The following is a 22621-nucleotide window of genomic DNA, read 5'->3' on the forward strand; positions in this document are numbered from 1 at the left end:
TCTAATAATATTTATAGGTACTATATGTATATTGTAAACTGTACATTAATTTATTGAATAGTCGGTAACTTCTATATGAATGCACTTTATTTTATGAAGTGTTATGTTATGACTCATTTTTATTATAAATTATAAAAAAAATAAAAAGTAAATAACAAGTAACAATTTAAAATTTAATAAAATCGGTAAATAATTTATATGATTATTATTTATTACACATATGTGTACACATTACAAATATTATCTTTTTATAGACTTAGTTAAAATGCTAAAACCCAAAAAGTAGGCTAAAAAGTTATTTGTATATATTATATATTATTTGTATTGATATTTAGTATTTATTTTTTTAGTTAGATTTTGTCATCACTATGATGACATAATATTTATGATAACAACGGATTGAGCCTTTTATTTAAAATAATTTAGTATTATAAGAATGAAGCTTCATAACATTTTAACCATTAACCAATACCACTACTCAAAATGATGTAGTTAGGTGATTCTTTGGTAATACAATACTTATACTCCTACTTAGTTATACATAGGTATGCAAACAATAATGAATAAATAATAATTCATACATGTTAATACAAATTAATTAAGTAGAAAAATTATTAATTTATATAATGTCAAGGAAAAGTTGGTCCTAAATAAATCTTGTCAAATGCCTATGTATGTACTTATAAACTATAACCACTTGGTAAATCATATTAAACAAATTACCTTACCAAGGATGAACTTCACCTTTAATATTTAAAACATATAAATAGTAAATAATACATTATAATCAGTGTTTGGTAACAAATAGTTGAATGCTAAAGTGTATTGTTTTATTATAAAATACAACATTTTTAATAGTTAATAAAACAAAAAGAATATATATAAAATTACAACTGTATAATATTAATAAAAAAAATATTAAAAAAAAAAACAAATAACAATGTTTATAATCCTTTTTTTAACGTAATCATTTTCATACAGATATGGTACAGTAAACCTTAAAAATTATTATAACTACATGACATTACAACTTGTTTGAATTAAGATTCTGACATCGACAACACAAGAGCATCTTAAATGTTTTATCATTCAAACGATTTCTCCTCGGTGTCATGATCTGTGATCCACTACTAAATAAACGCTCTACTGGCGCAGAAGAGGGAAGTGTTGTATTGTATTAAAAAAAATTTTTTTACGATTGAATATGAATTAAGACCAGTAAAATCTTTATTTTTTTAATTTAAATATTCTAAAGCTTAAACATTAATACCATTACAATTACTTTGAATATCTGTTTCCACATCTAAACAATTCTCTAGGACTTGAAAAAATTCTTGGTCACTGCTATCACTATCTACATTTTCATTTGTATTCAAAGCAGCATCTTTATCAGTTGTAATTGAATTACACTCGTCAATAAATATTTGTTTGCAATAGGATTTGTAGCTATCAGGATAATTTAAACTTTGGATGGCTTATAGCTGATAAAATGAATGATTTGCTTTTAACTTTCTTTAAATCTAATATGTAATCAAATCTTTTTTCTAAACTGCTTATAATATTGAAAAATAATATACGCATACACAAATGTAATTTGAAAACTCCTTTATGTCACGAAGTACAAGGGATTATTCATCTGATTTCAAATGCTTATATCTTTTTAGTTATTAGGTTTAGAGTAGCATAATATGATACCTATTTTAAATAAAAAAATATTATTTTAAATTTATGTAATGGTATCAATAAATATTCTACGTGGTTTCACTTGGTCACACAAATAACATCTAGTCGGAACTCTTAATTAATTTTATACATATCATTAATAATTGACTGCTCTAATTTTTAATTTCTCTTTGGTTGATGATAATAGTGATATATATATATATTTAACATATCCTCAAAATTAGTAAGATCAGATAACCCAAGAAGCCAGGTGCAAAGGATCTGACAATTATATCTGGTGATTGATTTTGAATAGTTTTAAACACTTTTTGAGAATTCATTGAGTCGAAGGCTACATATACAAACCCTCTTACTTCAAACTATAAAAGATAAATATGTCATTTTTAAATTTTTTTTTAATTGATATTAAACGAATAAGTAACTAAGTAAATAAAATAACGTTGATAAAAAGACAAATATTTTATAACAAATTACTATGTTATTATTGACGTAAAATATTACGTCCGGTAAGAAATCAATAAGAACACTATTAAATAGTAAAATAATTTTTTTTATAATAAATCCTATTATTATGTTAATATATGAAGATTAAAATAGCCTTCTATTAAATAGAACGACCTTAAAAATAGTGAAACAGACAATGTTTGTATTTGTATAAACACCTGTGAATAAAACTCATCAAATAATTGATTATATAATTGTTTTAATTTATTTTTGTACTTAACAAAATTGAATAAATATTCAGCTTTCCTTGAAACTCAATATAATATTTAAGCAAAAAATAAATGAAATAATATTAGCGTTTTAAAATCAATAAATATCTCGCTTAGCTCAGAATCCCAAGTATAAAACTTTAGTTCTAACACACGTTAGAATCATATAAAACAAAATTGGCAATAATAAATTCATTATTTAGTCATAATATTAATTGTTTAAAACTATCTATGTAATATTTTTAACTATGGTAAGTTTTGGAGCACATATATACCATTAAACAACGATGACAATTTTCTTAAAATAATCTGACGATCGTGAATTAAATTTTAATATTTTAATAATTTGCTATGAAATATATATTTACAATAGGTAATTGATATAAAAAGCAATTCTGTGTGCCACCTCGTCTATTATAAATGCAATTTTAACTTTGACGATTTTATTATTAATAATAAAAGCATTAAACATTTTTTTTAACAAAATACCACGCGAATAAAAAAAGTATTTTTAATTTTTTAAAAAAAAAACAAATTATTTTTTTAAAAAATTGATACGCAAAGTATATATATTATTAATTCGGTAAAAATAAATAAAATTTATTTAAAAATTATAGTGAACAATAATAAAAAAAAATAATATTTTTTCAGCAACTAAAAACTTTAATTCAATATTTTTAAATCTTAAATTATATACTACATTTAATTTTATTCGTTTCACTCAGTAAGTCACTGGTACACCGCCAGTTGTCGAATTATCAACTCCGCATTCGTTTGTACCTCGTCGAATTTTGAAAGTACCATGATCACCCCAATCTTCATTCCAAGAGTTGACCATCAACCAATATGGTACTCCGTATTCTTCACCCCAACCAATCAACTTCACAGCATGTCCTCCTAAATATGTAGCATTTTCCGATTTCTCGTAAACACCTGAAATCCATAAAAATAAAATTAAACTGTTTAGAAACGATGATTCTTTTATTTGTAAGTGTCCGTTTTTAAGGAGTCCTATATAGACAATTTATTAGTACGTACAAATGTATATTTGGTGTGAATAATAATAATAATGATAATAGTATGTGTATAGTATTTAATGATAATCATGCGATTGAAGTGTAAATGTGCTGGTAGAAAGCTCGACGCTTACCTATAATATCATCATTCTATATTCGACAATAATTATTATATTTTTCTTATAATAAAATTGTATTTGTCTTTCAATAGGTCGAAAACGGACAAAGCAAATGTATAATACGATAATAAATCTAAAACCCTATTCGATTTCTTTATGAAGTTCATGTACTCACTCTCTTTTTTTTATTGTCGTGTATTCATAATCACTGTATGACAATTCTTCAATTTTTAAATTTTAAAAACAAGTTTATTGAAAGATTAGAGTTGAAATTTGATAAAATTGGACGATTAATCTCAATAAGTAAATTCATACCAGCAATTTGGATTCAAGTGTGTTTTTAGACTTCTTATTGAACTATTGGTTTTATTGGAAATATATAGTTAAATATTAACTTGTTTTTGTAAAAGGTACTCATTATAAAATTTCCTCAAAAAAAAAAAACTTAAAAATTTGTAAAATGAATAGTCATCAATTTTACCTGATTTGTAACTGGGAAAGTCGTCATACACTTCAAACGACGCTTCAATCGGTCCATAAGTCATAACATCTTTTTGAATACTCTCGTACGTGAGGTAATAATAGTCTCTCGCTATAATCATGATTAAATAAAATTCAAAACGTGGTGTAAGCGTAGTTACACCTGAGCAACTGTTAAATAAATCATACTGTATCTGTGGTCTTCATCAAATTCAATTTCTTGATCTCCGTAACACATTCTCGTGCATCTATGATTTTTTTCCATTGGCTGGCCCCTACACGAGCTATTTCCATATTCGTCACGAATGCACGGCGCGACTCGGTACGGCATGCAGCCCTTACAGATAATGAATAATAAAATTTATTAATAGTGCACGTTCGTTGATTATGCTAAAAATTGTATATAAAAACTTTCTCCAATGGGATTGGCAGTCTATCCAATCATACCTCTTCCGATTTATAATCTCCTCCTGTCACGATACCATGTCGCCTGAAATAACTCCAAGCTTTGATTGGGTAACCTCCGTGACAACCAAAACCACACAAATGGCAGCAAAAAGTTAATTCTTCTGCGGATAACAGTTGATTGAATTCTCCGTCTGTGGCTATACACATACGATCGCTAAACGCTGAACTCGTTGCAAACGCCTAATGAAAGTATACGTATAATAATTTCGTATATATATTTATTTAATATAACACTATTAGTTAAGACCCTATAGGCCTATGATGACCCTAATTTATTATTATTCAAACGTACCCAACACGATCCACAATTTCCTTGATCACGAATTTGTCCGATCGTAATACAACGTCTCCATTCTCTTCTTGCGTCAAATTTTTTTGGAATTCTGCCAAACAGGTTTACATAAGCTTCGTCTTTTGATTTGTACATTTTAAGGTCAAGTTTATGTGCGGTTTGTACTCCTTTTGACCCCAAAAGTTTGATGATTTTTTCAATCGGTGTATTTGGATCAAAGTTAACACCGGCCTAATTGAATTATTTTAATTTAAAATAAGTTAATATATTTATCATCATTTATAAATTATAATAGATAATATTTCATAGAGATTTAAAAATTATAATTTATAATTTAATTTATTCATTTAGCGTGTGTCTGGGAATCATAGAATAAATTATGATATGTTTCCGTATGTAATCGCTTACTTGGTAAAAAAATATCGTGTTTCATAAAAAAAAACTTGTGATTTCTATTTAATTTGAAAATAATCAAATTTTGTTATGAATACCTCGTTTAATGTGATAGGTATATAATAATATTATAATATCATAACAGTAGTACGAATATTTACCAATACTTTTTATTCATTAAGATTGATGGAAAAAATATCTTATATTAGTGCCGTACCCAGGATTTATTTTCGGGAGGGGGGCTTAAACATTCAAACTTAACTCAATAGGAAAATAGGAAATAATTTAAAAACATACATATATACACATATATATTTAAAATAAAAGATTTCGGGGTGGGCTTAAGCCAAACCCCCCCTGAATACGGCACTGCAATATATAATTTAAATTAATTCAGTAATAAATTAGTTTATTAAGTACTTTTATGAGAAAAATAAATTAACTTGAGTTAGATTAATTAAATCAACATTACGATCTTTATATTAATATCTTAAATTTAATAAAAAAATTTTATTAATCTAGAGAAAAATATTATAATTTAATTTACAAGTATATAAAAAAAAAAGTTTATTTTAGATTCTGAGACAAAAGTTATTGGTTTTACAATAATGAATGATTTTTTGATTTTTTCATAACCTTTTAAAACCGACGTTTGTTTCATTTTATGCTATTTATAGAAATTTAAAAATTTCAACTATTTTTCATTTAATGCCTAAAGTTAAAAATATTTATGTAAAAATTTGATATAATACAGTACCTCAAAAATATTTTTACAATAATTTACTATACACTATTGAAAATACATAAAATTATACACAATTTTTTTTATAAGCGTTTAAGTGCAAATTTTGATATTTAAACGAAAAACAGACACGAATTTTTCTACAAGGGTGATAGTTATTTTGTTTTAATACGAACAATTTTAATTACAATGACTTGAATCTTTTCACAATAATTACAAACGTACCTAGAAAATAATAATATAAAACATAATATACATTTAACATTATTTTCTATAAATACAACTATGTTTCTAAAGTATCTTAGTATTAAGGCTAATTGTATGTTACTAATTTTTCATATTCTCTGTTTAGACACGGATATATTCAGAGTTAAATTATAAGTTAGTTACAACTTACAATAATATTATACTATTTGATATAGTATAATAAAAATTAGTAGGTATGTAATAGCTTGAGGATATGCGATATTGTTTGGCAAAAGTTAGTTCGCACTATCGTTTTGTTAATATATAAATGTAAATTAGTAATTACTAATCCATTGGTTTATAAATAAATGTTTATTTGTTTATCCTCTATATAGCCTCAAAAACTACTGAACCGTTTTCAATGATGGCTATATCGATAGATTCCTTGACACTAAGAGACTTGATCTCGCAAAGATCGAATACTTTTCGTTTATTTAATTGGTTTCAGAAAGTAATACTGTTATAATTAATTGTCATATTATAGCATAAAAACATTTTAGTTTACTTATGAATACATTTACAATAATTTCTTTTATGACTTTCAATCATGATTTACTTTACTTATATTTTGGACATATTTTTATTAAATACGAATATCTACCAATCTTAATAACGATATTTGATTGGCGCTGGCTTTAAAGCATTCATTGAATTTGTATTCAGTTTTTCATGTTTATATTATCATAAGTAAATATTTCCAGAGTTAAGAAGTGGAAAATTAGAATATTAATCATTTTAATTGTTTCTATATTATTTGTTTAAACTGAAATAAATTGAAAAACTATATAAAAATATAGATTAATTTTAACACGAGTGAAATCTATTAGGTAATACAGTAACTAATATATTAACATAAATTAATTATGAAAGATCTCTAGAAACAGAGCTGTGTCCTCTTAAAATGGTTTTCATATGTAATAATAAACCATCGACTTCAAATTGAATACATCCATTGCGTACTCTATAATCAGATACACTCGATACTCAAACTTTTACTATACAAAAAAGTGACTTTCCCGGATTTTGTTTTAATCAGATATCTTTAAGGTTAAAAGTAATTTTGTGTTTTAGCATTTAATTTTTTTTAAATAATTATTAAATAAGAATTTTGTGAATATTTGCTTTTATAATTTTACTTTATCATAATTTAAATTTTTAGATGAACACATAGTTTTGTTACCCTAGCACCGACAAAATATTAATTTAAATTTCAAAATTGTTCAGTATTACATATTTTATTTTATAAAATTTTACTCAAAAAAAAAAAAAAAACACGGTTGGGAAAATAGTCTATTTATGTGTTTGTGAGGGTATACGCACAAAATTTTTTTTGTGTTATAGAAAAAATTGTAAAAATAAAGTACATACCTAATACTGAATAATTTTGAAATTAAAATTCATATTTAGCAGTGCTATCCTGTAAAAGAACTCAAATAAATGCATTATATTTGTATCTATTAAATTATCAAATCAAAAAATATATATTTTTATTTAAATCATATTTGATTAATCTTTAATCTTAATGTCGCATGACAATCATATTTTATGAATAACACAACTAATATTGCATAAATGTAATTTGTATTAATCGTTTTATTTTTAAATGAACCAAAAAAAGCTAAGTTGTAATGGACACGTTGTCTAGTAAATGATTACATTACCTAGATAAATATAAATAACTAATTAGATCGAAAGACAACAAAAAAATTGATTTTTTTGATTGGTTAATCTCCTTGCAAATTGAATAAGACGTCAAGTCTTAATACTTGTGCTACCTCTTGTTATTACGTGTTCCTATAATCATATGAAATCTAACGAATAACACACGCCTACCTACGTACCCAGAAAGGTTTTTCTCAATAATGCTCTTTTATTTTGTTTTGATTTGATTATCTATAAATCCATAGTAGGAAATATTGAAATATTAGAAAGGGTATAGGACAGAATAATTTGATTTTAATGGTTTGCGTATTTTTATTTTGAGCCGCTTGAATACTAACTGATACTTTCGAAAAGGTATTAAAATACTAATATTAGTATCCGGATAAAAACGTATTAGAAATACTTTTATAAAAATGTATTTTACAAATACTTACAATTACAAAGTATTTAAATACAAATATTTTTTTTTTAATTTTATACTATATAATATACATGTGTATTGTATATCAGTACAGATACCTAACCTATTACGCTTCTACTTGCCATATATTTTAACGATTTCACAAATTATATAACACCTCTAACTATTTAAAGGTAAATACATTTTTATATACTTAATTTATTCACATATATACTTCAACTAATATTGATAAAATTATTAGATTTTCATTTTTCTTAAAAAATTCCAACACCCTTGTATAAAATACGATATATCATTTTTTTTAAATTTTAAATGTTTTTGTCGAATTGTTTTGAAAAATAACCAATCAAATAGACTTGGTGGTATTTAAATACTTTACAAGAATGCTTGAGCGTTAATTCGTTATTATATAATATAACACCAAGCGTTATATTATCGTATAATTTGTATGTGTAATTATATGCGTAAAAGAAATAAACCATTATATCTGATTTATCAAAGCGTTAATAAAAATTATTTACTCATCTGTTTAATAAGATGTTAATTAATTTTAAAAAATGTGTCTTTATTATTTAAAATGTACGTCATATCTCACCTTCCATGTCGTCGCTCTTTCGTTGATCTCTTCGATGAAATCTTCTTCCAGAAAATACGCCTGTTCCGTTACACATACGCTGAGAAAAATAACAGACAACAAAACTAATACCCTAGTCATCGTACCTATTGTATTTTCTCGAAACAGGTTAAATTTTTTTTTAGAGCAAATTTTTGATACGATAGTTTGAAACGCTCAACGCTTAAGTCGTCTGTTCATACAGACCGAACGTTGAACGATTAATGTTTTACATCGTGTAAAGTATGAATTAGTATAAGTGTATACAATGTAGGTACATAATATTTTAATCCTGCTATTTGGATACATCGAATATAGAGATATGCGATACACCTATTGTATTGCTGTCGTAAAAATGTTTCAAGGCAAAAACTCTTGAACAACAGAATTAAGTGTGTTACACTGGTTCGTACTTATGAATTATATAATTAAATTGTTTACAGAATAGAACATTATTTATGGGTTAAAAAACTCAAATTTCATAATTTCAATAATTTTTTTTATTTTTATTGCATGTTGTGTTGTAAAAGAGTACTATTGGCACTTGACATTTAATTCTAAAACGTTGATAACATTTTTAGATTTATATAAAACAATATAAATATTAATATTATCAATAGTATATTATGCTAATAGTAAAAATATCTTTCAAAAATTTAGATTTTATTTTTTACAGTTTTAGAAAAGCATTAACTCGTATTCATAAATGTATATTTACCTTTTTAAATAAGGAAGTATTTATTTAAAAAAATAGTTAACACAATAATTTCCTTCTTAATTTTTCAGAAAAACGATTGTGAAACCTGGGAATGTGGTGTTTCTATTTAATCACCTCACTTTCTATACTAAAATACTTTTCAAATTTAAGTGGAAAATACGTGAATGTTTATAATAATGATAACTTAATTCTATTTATTATAACAACAATTCTAGTATACAGACCTATAGTTACGAACATTAGTGTATTGGCGATCATCTCGAGTAGGTACGACTCAAACATTATATATATATATTATTGTCGGCAAAGTAATACTTAAATCAATACCTACGTTTGATATTAAACTGACGACTGACGTGTCGTGATACAGCACACACGCAGTGTATAGTGTCATGATTAACTTACCTATACATTTCTTGGTGAGATCGAAGTTCTAGGTCTAGGTCATTTTATGCGGTCGAACATTAAAAATGCGAAACAAATACACTTTGTACAGTTGTAAATTTAGATTTAAGATCGCGGGCTCTTTTACTATTATGTATATAATTTAAATATCGCGGTACCGCTCCATCCATAACCATTCAGGCCCCCACTATTTATTATATTTAAACAAACATAATATAGTATCTATAAAATATATTATGTATTATTTAGAATGTAATATGAACAAATCTGAAGTAGTGGAAAATTAATGTTGACTTTATGTTATAAAGTCTGATAAGATTTAAGCATTATTTAGTATATAAGTATTTCTCACATTCCAAATATAAAGAACAATTTTAGTTATAACTCTATAAAATGTAATGGATATGTATATCATAAAATAAATTTTTAATATTACTTATTAAGATTTGATTTATAAACACTTTTATTTAAACTTTGCACTTTATATCATTTTTAAAATATAATTTTTTATTTCTCGTGTGTTTATGTGTATTTAAATATATTATTAAATACCAAATAATATTTAAATATAATTGAAATTGATAACATTTTCAAAATAATTTGTCGCGACGTTAGACTTATTTATATTATATACAGGTATTATATACTTTGTATATTAAATAGTATAAATTGTCACTTATTGTCAGCATTATGAAATAATGAAATATGCATTTAAAAATGTCCACGTTTTGCATTTTACACAATAGGCTGTACAAAAAATATTAATATTAAATATTGATCATTTACCTATTTGGATATTGTCTGAAAATTACGCTGTATCCCATGTAAAAATAATTGCATGTTTGGTCTGTTCAAAAATAATATTACAAATTAGTACAAGTAAGTAATATTTCACTATATGGCGTGAAATATCATAATATTATAACCATGATCGTGCTTATTCAAAAAAAAACATTAGCGCTGCGAACCATAGTTGAGTTAGTCTTATACCATTTGTTCGTGAGATGATTACAAAAAAAATAATAAATTACAACACATGTTTGGTTACTTCTCTTCCTTCGCCACTCAATGTTGTTTTAAATCATATCCCTATAATCTCTGTTCAGAAGGCCAGTGGCTGTCTCACAAATAATATATTTTTAATAAAATGAACGGGTATGGTGTGATTTTAATATTTTATCTATTTGCATTCACTAGTGAAACAAATTTTTGATTTCACTATCGCAGTGAGGAGTGTTTATAATACAAACATATTATGAATGTTTAAGATAATATTATATATATAAAAAAAAAAAATAATAATAAGTCATTTAAATAATATTATATGTGTTACCAGTATGTTAATTTTTTATAGGACGTCGATATGACGTACATCAGTAGATAATCGGTATATTATCTAAAAACAACAAAACGTTTGTCATTTACTCGTTTGATTTATTAAATAACATAGTTATGTTAACCTACGTATAATATTGTTAACAAGGGTCCGATGCCAATCTTTCGTAATAGGTACCTACTATAAAATTTGAAAATTAATAATAATAAATCTTTTATTTTTAACTAAAATTAGCTCAGAACCTAATAACAATTTAAAAATAAATTATAGAATCAAAAGACAACCCTACTCAAAAAATCCAAAGCTTGTGACATAGTGTAGAAGGCGTTCATTTTCATCATACAAAATAATATAGTTAACTAAATAAAACAGAAAAATGTTATTACATGATATTAAATTAAAAAAAATACATCAATATTAATATTATTTTGAGTTGGTTGCTTTGTAAATAAAGCGTAAAACTGTGTTTTTCAAAAACATATTGTAATGTTTGAGATGTTAAAGAACGAAATGTATTGCGATCTGTAGAATATTTTCTCTATTAATTAAAATAAACAAAGTTTGTTAGTTTTACAGGTCATTATCATTATTCTTGTACAGTATATTTTTAGGACCAAATTATATTATAACTTGGTGCCTTATGCGTATTCGATAAAGACCGTTTTTAAGAAGTTTGGCATAACATTTTCTAAATGCGTGATAAGTGATAATTTTAGCGTGTATGACTATATTATAAAATAAATAACAGGACACTAACACAAGCGCACGACTCACGTATTCATTCTTTAATCGATAAGTATTGTTTTTCATTCATAAAAGACATGTACTAATTGCCCATCACGCCAACAATGCTAATAATGTGATGAGAAATTTAAAAACATGTCGACATTTGTTATTAGCAATTTACTTGAAATCCGACATTTTTAAAAAATCCTTCAAATTGATTGTCAAATTTTTATTAAAATTCACTAAGAATTTAAACGTTTTTAAATTTTATTATCACATTACTTTTGTTATTAATCAATGAACAAAAATAGATATATTATTCCCAAAATAACAGTTAGTAGATACCGAATTTCCTTGTACATTTATCCAGTGTTAATACTATAGTAATTGTGGAGAATTTAATTTAAACTTTGTTTTGAAAGTTGAAATTATTTTTGATTAAAATTATTTTGTGTAAAAACGTATTTTGTTTATCGTATCTACTTAAATATCTGATTTCATTTTATTTTAGACAACAATTTTCAACTGTAAGAAATATAATACTTCGTCTTGTTTGCTGACCACTTTGAAACAATTTCCATTGTCTATGTCAACTGTTTTTTAATATTTTAACCAATTTGATACTCTATCGACATATTGATTATAAGCTGTAACAATTTGATTTTTTAATTACTTTAACTTAGTATAAAAAAAAAAAAGATTTCGTGTTGTTTAAAAATCTGAAGAGATAAATTCCAATAATTGTACTGGTTACTATTTTAGTTATAAAATAAAAACTGGGAATAGTTTTAGTCTATACAGATTCACAGAGAATGCTGACCCCGTTTTTCTTTAATAATGTTATGATTCAAAATCTGATTTTTAGAATTTTTAAATATTTAATACTAAAAATGTAAGAACCATATTTTCAAATTCAGAAGTAGTTTCCGTGTTATCAAATTGTTATCAATATTTATATGTATATAAAATATATTACTTAATATTTATTTATTTATATTCGGGGAAAAAAGTCCGATAAAATAGAAAGAATAAGAATGTTAAGAATGTTTACTTTTTAATTTTTTTTTAAATTATAGTACTAACTACTAGGTATGTAAGTTATATTAAGCTATTAGTATTTTACAATAGTTTGTAATAATTTTCCGAATAAACACTTTTAAGAACATGATGTTTAAACAAATAGGTACTAAATTTGCTTATATTTTAATTTTATATATAATAATGCACGTTATACAGACCGGACATACAAGTAAATGAGGTAAATTATACCATTAGTACGTAAAATTTACTAAGTCAATAGCTACTCATTCGAATTTTTATTTACATACATAAACATTTTAACACTTAAATATCTGGTTTACAAATATTTAGAGTAAAACAGAATGGTTCTCCTTTGGAAAATAGAAGTTTCTATATTGCCACAGTGCATGTACTGAGTGCATTCAACAAACAATTTCAAACATCCGAAAACTGTATAGTTTTTAAGCACTTACACTATTTTAAATAATTAGATTTTGAACAACTATATTACTACAGAATTAGTGAAGTGAGCATTCTTTGTGAATCACCATGTACAATACTATTACATAATAGAAGGGCGTGGTGACACGTTTTGCAGTATGTGTCGATATTATGTTCATGACATATTTATTTATGAACTTATAGTGCCCCGAGTAAAAAAAACATACAAAAAGCACCGCAATAGCCAAATACCATATGCATATATATATAATATATATTGTACTCAACGGATCTAGCTTATTTATTACTACGTATAGTATACTAGTTATTTACAAACACGCGGCGAATTTATTATAAATACGATACGGTAAAAAAATAACTTGAATTGCAAAGAGTTTGATATATTATTTTATTTAACTATATATTATTATTATTATTATATATTCTTACAACATATAGTAAGTCTTGTAAAGTATTCGAATAAAAGTATTTGTCTACTTTTTTTGTATTTGAATATTATTCTAAATACATTTAAAAAAATATATTCGAATACGTATTCTGAATATCTATTTTTAGTATTTTTATAGCCCATAGACCTTATACTAGTTGACTTTATGTGCGAACGTCTATGATGGTATTACTGTATTAGCACAAAACTCCAATAAATAGACAATAATGATAGTAATTTGTTATTGCCAGTGCAGATATTATCCGTATTTTGAGCAAGATTAGTATTAATAATTAATAGTATTCTCAAAGTATTCGAATAATTTTTTGAGTATTCCAGAATGTATTCTAAATATATTTTTTGAAAATTATTCAAATATGTATTCCAAATACAGAATAAAAGTATTCTTTACAAGGCTGCATAAAGTCGACACCACATACTGTAGTAGATATATTATAATATCATAAAATCATCGGTAGCGTGCAGGTGGGTCATGCGTTTATAAATTTATATAATCAAATGTGAAGTGCCTTAGGTATAAAATCAATTTTAACACTTATAACTTATAGTAGTTACACAAATAACTTATATTTTACGATATATATATATATATATATATATTAGATATATATTATCAAATATTCATATGTGCTATACGTGACTTACTTTAAAATTAATGAAACATTAAGGCAACAAAAATACTATCTGTGTACTGTATATACGTGTGTGAGTTTTCAAAATAACATTTCATTTTAACGTAACAACTAAAAAACATATTATTAAACGTGGAGCCATACAAATATAAAGAAAACCCGCAAAGTTAAAATGGAGCTATACCATTCAAACTACTACTAGAAATCGTTACTTGATCATTTTTTTCACACAATGACTACAATATAATGAACCATACATTTTCTTCCGATTGTCACAATAAAATTATATAGGAACCTACTAATTAGTAATTAGTAAACTCTACTTATTTTCTTACTTATTTAAAACACAAGTTGGTCAGAGGTCACAAATTTGTAATGATATTGTTATTTGTTACGGACAGAGCGTGAAATCGATTTTAAATAATATCGATAGAAATAGTTTAAAATATTCAAATAAATTGAAAGTATTATAAAACTAATTTTAAAATCGAAATTTTAATAATATTAAACATGTATGTATAAATCTAAAAACGATTAAAATCGAATATTTATATCAAAGTAATTATTGTTTTTCAGCGATGTATGCAGAAAAATCAACTTAGAATTAAAAAGAAATTTAATTCAAATTTTAAATTCAATAATAACCAATAGTCCTATAATATTTTTCATCAGTATAGACAGTACTGACAAATAGTAATGACAAATATTTCATTTTAAAAGATTGAAAAAACAAGAAAGCGATATTTTAAATTGAACAAAATGTATATATATATATAAGATCTAATTAAAAATAAGAAAATTAAAATATATATATGTTTACATTGATTTCAAGTAACACAATGAATAACTCACAAAAATGTTAGTTCATTATACAGAATTTAAGGGCTTAAAAGCATGTTTCTTAGGTTTTTTTAAAACTTTTTAAATTCCAGCCCTAGCGGCTAACAAGACTAAATACGTATACAACTAAATTAACAAAACAATCGTGTACCCAATAAGTAACCAAATTTAGCAATAAGTCTAAGTTAGTAAGTATTAGTAGGCCAATGACAATATTATAATGTATATCAATATAGAAAATTAGATTAAGCTATGCTAATTAGGTATATAAGAAAATATAAGAGAAGACGAAAAGAGGTTCTTTAGCGATGACCGATCTATGCGATCTCTGTATAGAACACTACGATTTAATAAAGTGCTTTCATTTTAAATTATTGTTTGTGTTTCATTTTTATTCATGTGTACGTCGAATAAGTAATAATTGGCGTGTACGGCACGTATCATTGGCATCGAGAGGAGCAAAAAATAATAATATGTCCACGTGCAAACAGTATGTGCGCATAAAATATGTGTTATTGTCATACGCTTTGAATCCATTATAACAGTATAATATGTTGTGCATTTATTATGTATATTTAATAGTTAACGGACAGCGGTATGTGCTGTAATCGTAATGCGAGGCGATTCAATAAAAACGTGCTTGATTCGTAATCTGAATAACACAATAATACATTCAGTAGAACAACGAATCACTCTAGAAACGTTAATATTAAAATATTATAATTAGGGTTGACATTCATATGTAATGCAAAATGTGTAAAATAAATGTTTTATTTTCAAAGATATTCAAAAATATGCGAACAAATATTTTAAATTATATCAATCATTAAATAGCTTTTAAATAAAATATATCGATTGTTATAATAACACAATAAAAAATTTTTGGCAGTTTTGCAAACTTCACCAGACGATTCTTCGTCAAATTGTCTTAACTTGGTACTTTTACTTCGAATTTCTGGAATTTTTCTAAATCGTTTACCTGAGTATTCTACACGGCATACATACTATAATGTTTCTTAAATTAACTTGATACGAACAGTCATTTAGTTAACGAAATATTGTTCTTTTCAACTCAGTATAAGCCAAATCGGGATATAATTATGACAACTAGTATACAAGGACTGAAGAAAGAAAATATGCTAGTATATATAAATCACAATTATAATTATAATATACAGAGACGTAATCGTCGACAACGCGATTTGAACTTATATTGTTAATTTATCAGGTATATTAACGTTTCTATAAAATAGCGTAGGTAACTACTGTTTATAAATGCATTAATTACTTTCGAATATGTATTGCCACGAATAAAATAAACAGTTTAAAATTATATGAAAACCACAAACATATCATGTTACTAAAATAGGTCATAAATTCATAATCAATACGCTACATATAATGTGATGTGTATCGCAGGTACCTAAATTAGTATTAACATCTCGACATGGTTATAATATTTATAGGAGCTGATTCAAAGGAAAAACGATGAAATCAGTTTTATTTGAACTCAAAATAAAATAAAAAATGGACTAGCGAGTAATTTTTTTCTTAAACATTGCATTTGTTATTTAATTATAGCATATAATTAATAGTAGTAGCTGATCCTACAAAGCGTTTTCCGAGATATATTTAATGTTGTAGATCTTTTTAAGCCCTGTTAAATGCAAACTGCACAGATTTTGAATACAGTTAATGATTGTTTTAACCAAATAAAAAATACTAGTCGAAAATTATATCCGATTAAAATAACTATTTTAATTTTTGAAACCAATGACAAAAATATAAAAATACAAATTCTAATGGTTTTTCTTAAGACAAATACATTTAGTTTTTATACATGGAATGAAAAGTAAAAAGTAAATTAAAAAAAAGTAGCCTAATTTTATAAAAATCGGTAGAAAATTGTAAATTTACATAAAGGTCACCCGTTTAAAGACTTTGAATTACTTTGTAATTATACATGATTATGGTTCTTAACTGATCCTGCACGGTATTGTCTGTGAAAAATGTATTAAAAAATGCCGATGAACTTACCCTAGTTTTTGATAAAATTATGTCTAATTAGAAAAACTATTATTTCTGAACTAAAATAATACTAAACGTAATGTATAACATAATATATGGGAGGAACACATGTTTAAAATTGAATTATAAAGATATTTTTCAAAGTCTACGTAAATTTATTTGATAGATTTAAGTTTCAGGTTAATAACATTTACATATATTTTGGATTGTAAAAATAATTTTTATACATTTTAATAATATTATGCAGCTGAGTAAATGATTTCAGACAATAGGAAAATAATTGTTTACATATTTTAATATTATACTATTACACAAACGAGTGGGTAATATTGTAATATTTTGTGCACAAACAAGTTACGGATTTTAAATAAAGAATTTTAAAATATACTCAAACTAGTCGTAGACACAAAATCAATGAAAAGGTAACGACATAGAAGATAGATAATTAACATTTATTCTCGTTAAAATATGCCATACTTAATTGTAAAAGTGTGCAGTGACATTGAGTCATAATATTATTTTTTGTATATTGTATAATGTATATACATGATTTTAAATAAATTTAATAATTTTATATTTTAAAACAATACAATTAAGAAGTGCATTTTAATTATCTTGATAGGTTTTATGGAAAATCGCATACAAATTCTCGTTTTTCGGTATTTTTTTTTCATTACCATAGAAAATATAAAAACCATTTTTTACTTCTCCAAAAGGCAACTACAGACACAAAAATAAAAAAATAAATAAGCACAAGTCAACAAAAAACATGCATCATTGTAAAATCAATACATTCTTTTTTTCTCCGCTTAGAATCTAAAATACATTGTATACGTTTATATTCGTGGTACTTTTAAAATCATCTGAGAAGGTCGATTATATTATGACCGATGTATGTAAATAATAATTTTAAAGACAAAACTCCTAATAAATATAAGCCTAAACCAAATATGAACAAGAATCGATACTAGAAAAACCATAAAAAAAAAAACAAATAACTGAGAGAAATAAAATCAACCAGCCTACCACGGATACGTGAGCAGGGGTGGATTTACGCATAAGCAACCTAGGCACGTGCCTAGGGCGCAACATCTTTCGGGGGCGCCACGATTTTTTAGTATATTTCTACTTTTATTTATATAATGTAATAATGTAACAATGCCTAGGGGTGGAAAAATGGTAAGTCCATCCCTGTACGTGAGGTATCACTCTCGAGCAGACTTAACACCATAATTAACAGATTAAGAATTGGTCACATCTTATACACTCACGAACATCTAATGATTAAAAATGAATAAGGAAAATGCACCTCGTGCAACACCACAGCAGTTAAACACATGTTAACCGAATGCCTCCTGACGAAAGACTCCCCAGGGATAGACTGATGCTCCCTTACACAGATACAGCCTATGCGAAATACTAAGACCCGACCCAGAGACAATATAGATTTTTCTTAACTCCCGACGATCCTGATTCAGAAAATATGACATATACAGTACGTAGATTATATCATATATAATTAAAATAACATAAACCTTCCATGAATCATACTTAAAATATTATGTATAAATTTTTAAAATGTAATATATTTCAGAGACGCCAATAACCTTAGCAGTTGAAGCGTATATATAAATTTTAAAAAATAATTATAATTTTAAAGTATAATTGTAAACATAGTAAAATACCTATTATCGTTATCGGGATTTAATTTTTTTTTTTTTAGAGAGAAAGGGTCAACAGTTTTCTATTAAACATTAATATACTTTATAAATATTGTAATTTTTGTAGATAACTTTACATCCAAAAACAAATAAAAATAATTTATAATTCACATGGCTCGTTTATTACTCGCAACTACATGCTGAACAAAAGATACTATCAGCTCTCGTCTGCTATAATCTTTATAATCTTGTGTTAAATTATTTAAAATTGTTAACATACGTTCTTGTAAGCAAAAAAGATATTCATACATTTGGTATTTATTTAAATACTATTTATGTCGTAAATTGTCATATTATACTATTATTATTTATTATGCGTCACAATTTATGACCATTTACCTGAAACACTAAGCAAAGTAAACTGTATAAAAATTATTTTTGGAGTGGAGTGACAAGGGAACTACCTTGTTCTTTCTAACGTTCTTTAAGATTACAATATTAAAACTGGGCAAGTAAAAGATTCTTTTTAACATCTTATAATATATTTAACTTAATTTAAGTTTAAATGCATTAATAAGAAAGAGTAAAAAATTTATTTAATTTAGTTAACTTTGTTAAGTTAAAATTTAATAAGCGATTTTATATATTCTACAAGGTGATTCTTTAATCGAACAACGCTAATTTTTTTAAGATATAAAAATACATTTTGAAAATATTTTTCTCACATAATTTCCAGTTGACATATTTTTTAATATTATTTATCATTATAATTACATATAACGATAATATACATTTTAAAGCGGAATATTTTCAGAATATTTCGATACATAAAAATCGAAATTAGGACAAGTAGTTTACAAGTTATAGGTATTTAAAGTTTAGGTGAGCGTATTGGAGAAATAGAGGGAACTCCGCAAAATATTAGTCTACAATTCAGCTCACCTAAACTTTAAATACGTATAAAACTCATGAACTACTCGTCCAAATTTCGATTTTCAAAATACTTCGAAACAATTCTGCTTCAGAATATGAAATAAAAAATGTATGTTCCAATTCAAAAAAGTAAGAAGCATAAAAAAATTAAAACAATAAAATATATTATTAAAAAATATAATGTTTTATGTTGTTTTCTTTTAATTGGAAATTATGTAAGAAAAATACATTCTAAACGTTTACTTTAAAACTACTTTCATCGCTAGATTCTGTTAATATTTTAAGCAGTAAAAAATAGTAATTTTGTTCAAAGTAAATACCTATTATATGACTACATTATTTAACTACTGATCAAATCATTATAAGTAGTTTTTCGATTCTGAAAGTAATAGAGAAAATATAAAAAAGTCACACTAATTTTTGTCTTAATGATTCATTGTTATTATAACACTATTAACACTATAGGAATGCTAACAAAGTATTCATATGAAATATACCTACTATATATGTCTATAATTCTATATGTATACTTCACCATTGGATTTCTCCATATTCACTAGTAAAAAACTATTATCAGTCAGCAATTGAAAAATAAAATTTAAAAATAATTCCTACTTGAGTCATCATAAAATAAAATAATATTATTTAAATATCACAAAATAACACGCAAATTATGTTACTTTTAGACCGTATTTTAATAGGTTATGAACTTTGAACATTTCTATAATACAGAAATATGATTGTATACAGTTGGAAGTTGATGTAATTTTAGTTTATTACTCAATTAAAAAGTTCTAATTTATTAGTTAATATTTTGTTTAATGAAAAAAATTCTAAAACCCTCGTCTTTTGCCCTAGGGTTTTAATAATGTATATTATACTTTTTTAGGGTATCTTTCGTTTCCGCCATACCTATTTATTTAACAGTAGTAATTTTAGTGTTATTTTAATATATAAAAAGGCTAATCTATTTTATAAATTGTAATAATTTTATTAAATTTTAAATTAATTATTTCTAAAAGTTATACAATTTGTTGAATTAAATTGTTAAATATTGTACCAACAATGCTAGTTATTCATTTCAATTGTTTTCTTAAAACAGATTAAATAAAAGATCAAATAATTGAAATAAGACCCATCGATTCCATTACACTTGTATAAATGTATAATTACACAATATACATATCCCGATAAAACAATTTTTTTTCATAATTATATTTAAAAAATAGTATAAATGTTTTTACTTGACTTTAGTATATAAATGAAAATATATATTATTATTTAACCTTATAATATAAAAACTAAAATTTTTTTCCGCTATTTTTGTATGATTCCTGCAAATTCCCACGCGTTCTCAGAAACTTCTCATCCTTAAGCGTGCCTAAAAATCAATAATGTTAAACCAAAAAAAAAAAAAAAGCTAAAAACCAAAAACAAATCGATTTTTATTATATAGTACATTTTTTAAGCATTGCGTTTGTTTATTTTTATAACTAATTTTCCAAGTATAATTCGGAAAAATGTTAATTTTTTTTTCAGATTACTCGTTTTTGTTATATTATACATGGGAATATGTAAATAAAATATCTTATTAGTTCGTATGCACGATAACGGCCAAAAATATTATTCATGACAAATTCAAAAATACTTACCGACTGGTTTTCACAACAATTATTTGTCTTACGATGACTATTTGCCTCAGAAGTAAATATTATTATATAAAATACTTATATATTATACAAAATAGGTTATCGACCATACACAAAAACAAACCTAATTAATATAATTTTTCTAAAAAAATGTAAATATGTACTATTATTTAAATTATTTTAAAAGTTCAGTGTAAAATCAGATTTAAATAGTTTATGCACGCACAATTTATTAAAAATTTGTTGTATATTTCACGCCACGGTGTACATGTAAAACATAATTGTGTGTTGATTATTGCTATTGATTTCACATTAAGCGATAATGAAAATAATAATTACTAGATGATAATTGTTCTTATATAGTAAAATTCATAATGATTAGCAGTAGTGGAATTGCTGAGCAATGCAACTGTTTACACTCTTGAGAGAGGGTGGATTTCACTGATGTCACACGAAAGCTTAGTATTATATTTATTATAATTATTAATTTTTGTGAACTACCCGTGTAAACAGGAATATAATCAAAAACAGAGAGAATATTGTTTTTTGCATATCAAATAAAGGGCTTTATGGTAATATTTTAGCTGACTGTATATGCACTTAAAGTTGCTCTGTACACCACTGATAGTTATAGTGGTTAATACAAAAGCAGTTTATTTAACAATAAATTCAGTACTGCACTACTTCTTATATTTTAACATATAAAATTATGATAAAATAACTGATAGTTTTCTTAAGACTACTTCTTATATGCTCTTGCTAAAAAAAAATAGTGAGTAAATCACTGTAATCTGTGTGTTAAATTTGAAGATAATAATAAATCATTGCATACGAAAGACGATTCTTAGCAAAGAATTATAGTTACTATTACTAAATTATATTTTATGATACTATATAGTATATATTCACATTTAA

General features: G+C 24.9%; 1 protein-coding gene across 3 annotated transcripts; it reads right to left on the bottom strand.

The window, feature by feature from the left end:
• Positions 1–2985: 2985 nt before the first annotated feature.
• On the bottom strand, positions 2986–10078 carry LOC113559198 (cathepsin B-like). Of its 3 annotated transcripts, none has more exons than XM_026964823.1 (7): positions 9805–9839; positions 8831–8909; positions 4772–5002; positions 4459–4659; positions 4201–4348; positions 4013–4123; positions 2986–3329 (listed from the first exon to the last, which is right to left on the bottom strand). In XM_026964823.1, exons 1-7 carry the CDS (start codon positions 9822–9824, stop codon positions 3118–3120), a joined length of 1002 nt encoding a protein of 333 aa, XP_026820624.1. In that variant the 5' UTR covers positions 9825–9839; the 3' UTR covers positions 2986–3117. The 3 variants fall into 3 exon arrangements, with proteins under 3 accessions (XP_026820624.1, XP_026820626.1, XP_026820625.1); XM_026964825.1 differs by lacking the exon at positions 9805–9839 and adding an exon at positions 9972–10078 and having other exon boundaries at positions 3118–3329; XM_026964824.1 differs by lacking the exon at positions 9805–9839 and having other exon boundaries at positions 3118–3329; positions 8831–9105.
• Between the last annotated feature and the right edge of the window lie 12543 nt (positions 10079–22621).

This window comes from Rhopalosiphum maidis, chromosome 3 (assembly GCF_003676215.2).
Source record: "Rhopalosiphum maidis isolate BTI-1 chromosome 3, ASM367621v3, whole genome shotgun sequence".
Taxonomy (NCBI): domain Eukaryota; kingdom Metazoa; phylum Arthropoda; class Insecta; order Hemiptera; family Aphididae; genus Rhopalosiphum; species Rhopalosiphum maidis.

Coding starts and splice junctions, on each gene's coding strand:
- LOC113559198 (XM_026964824.1), bottom strand. CDS start 8,950: ATGACTAGGGTATTAGTTTTGTTGTCTGTTATTTTTCTCAGCGTATGT. Junction 4,660..4,771: donor GAAATTGTGGATCGTGTTGG/GTACGTTTGAAT, acceptor TACTTTCATTAG/GCGTTTGCAACGAGTTCAGC. Junction 4,124..4,200: donor TGATGAAGACCACAGATACA/GTATGATTTATT, acceptor TCATGATTATAG/CGAGAGACTATTATTACCTC.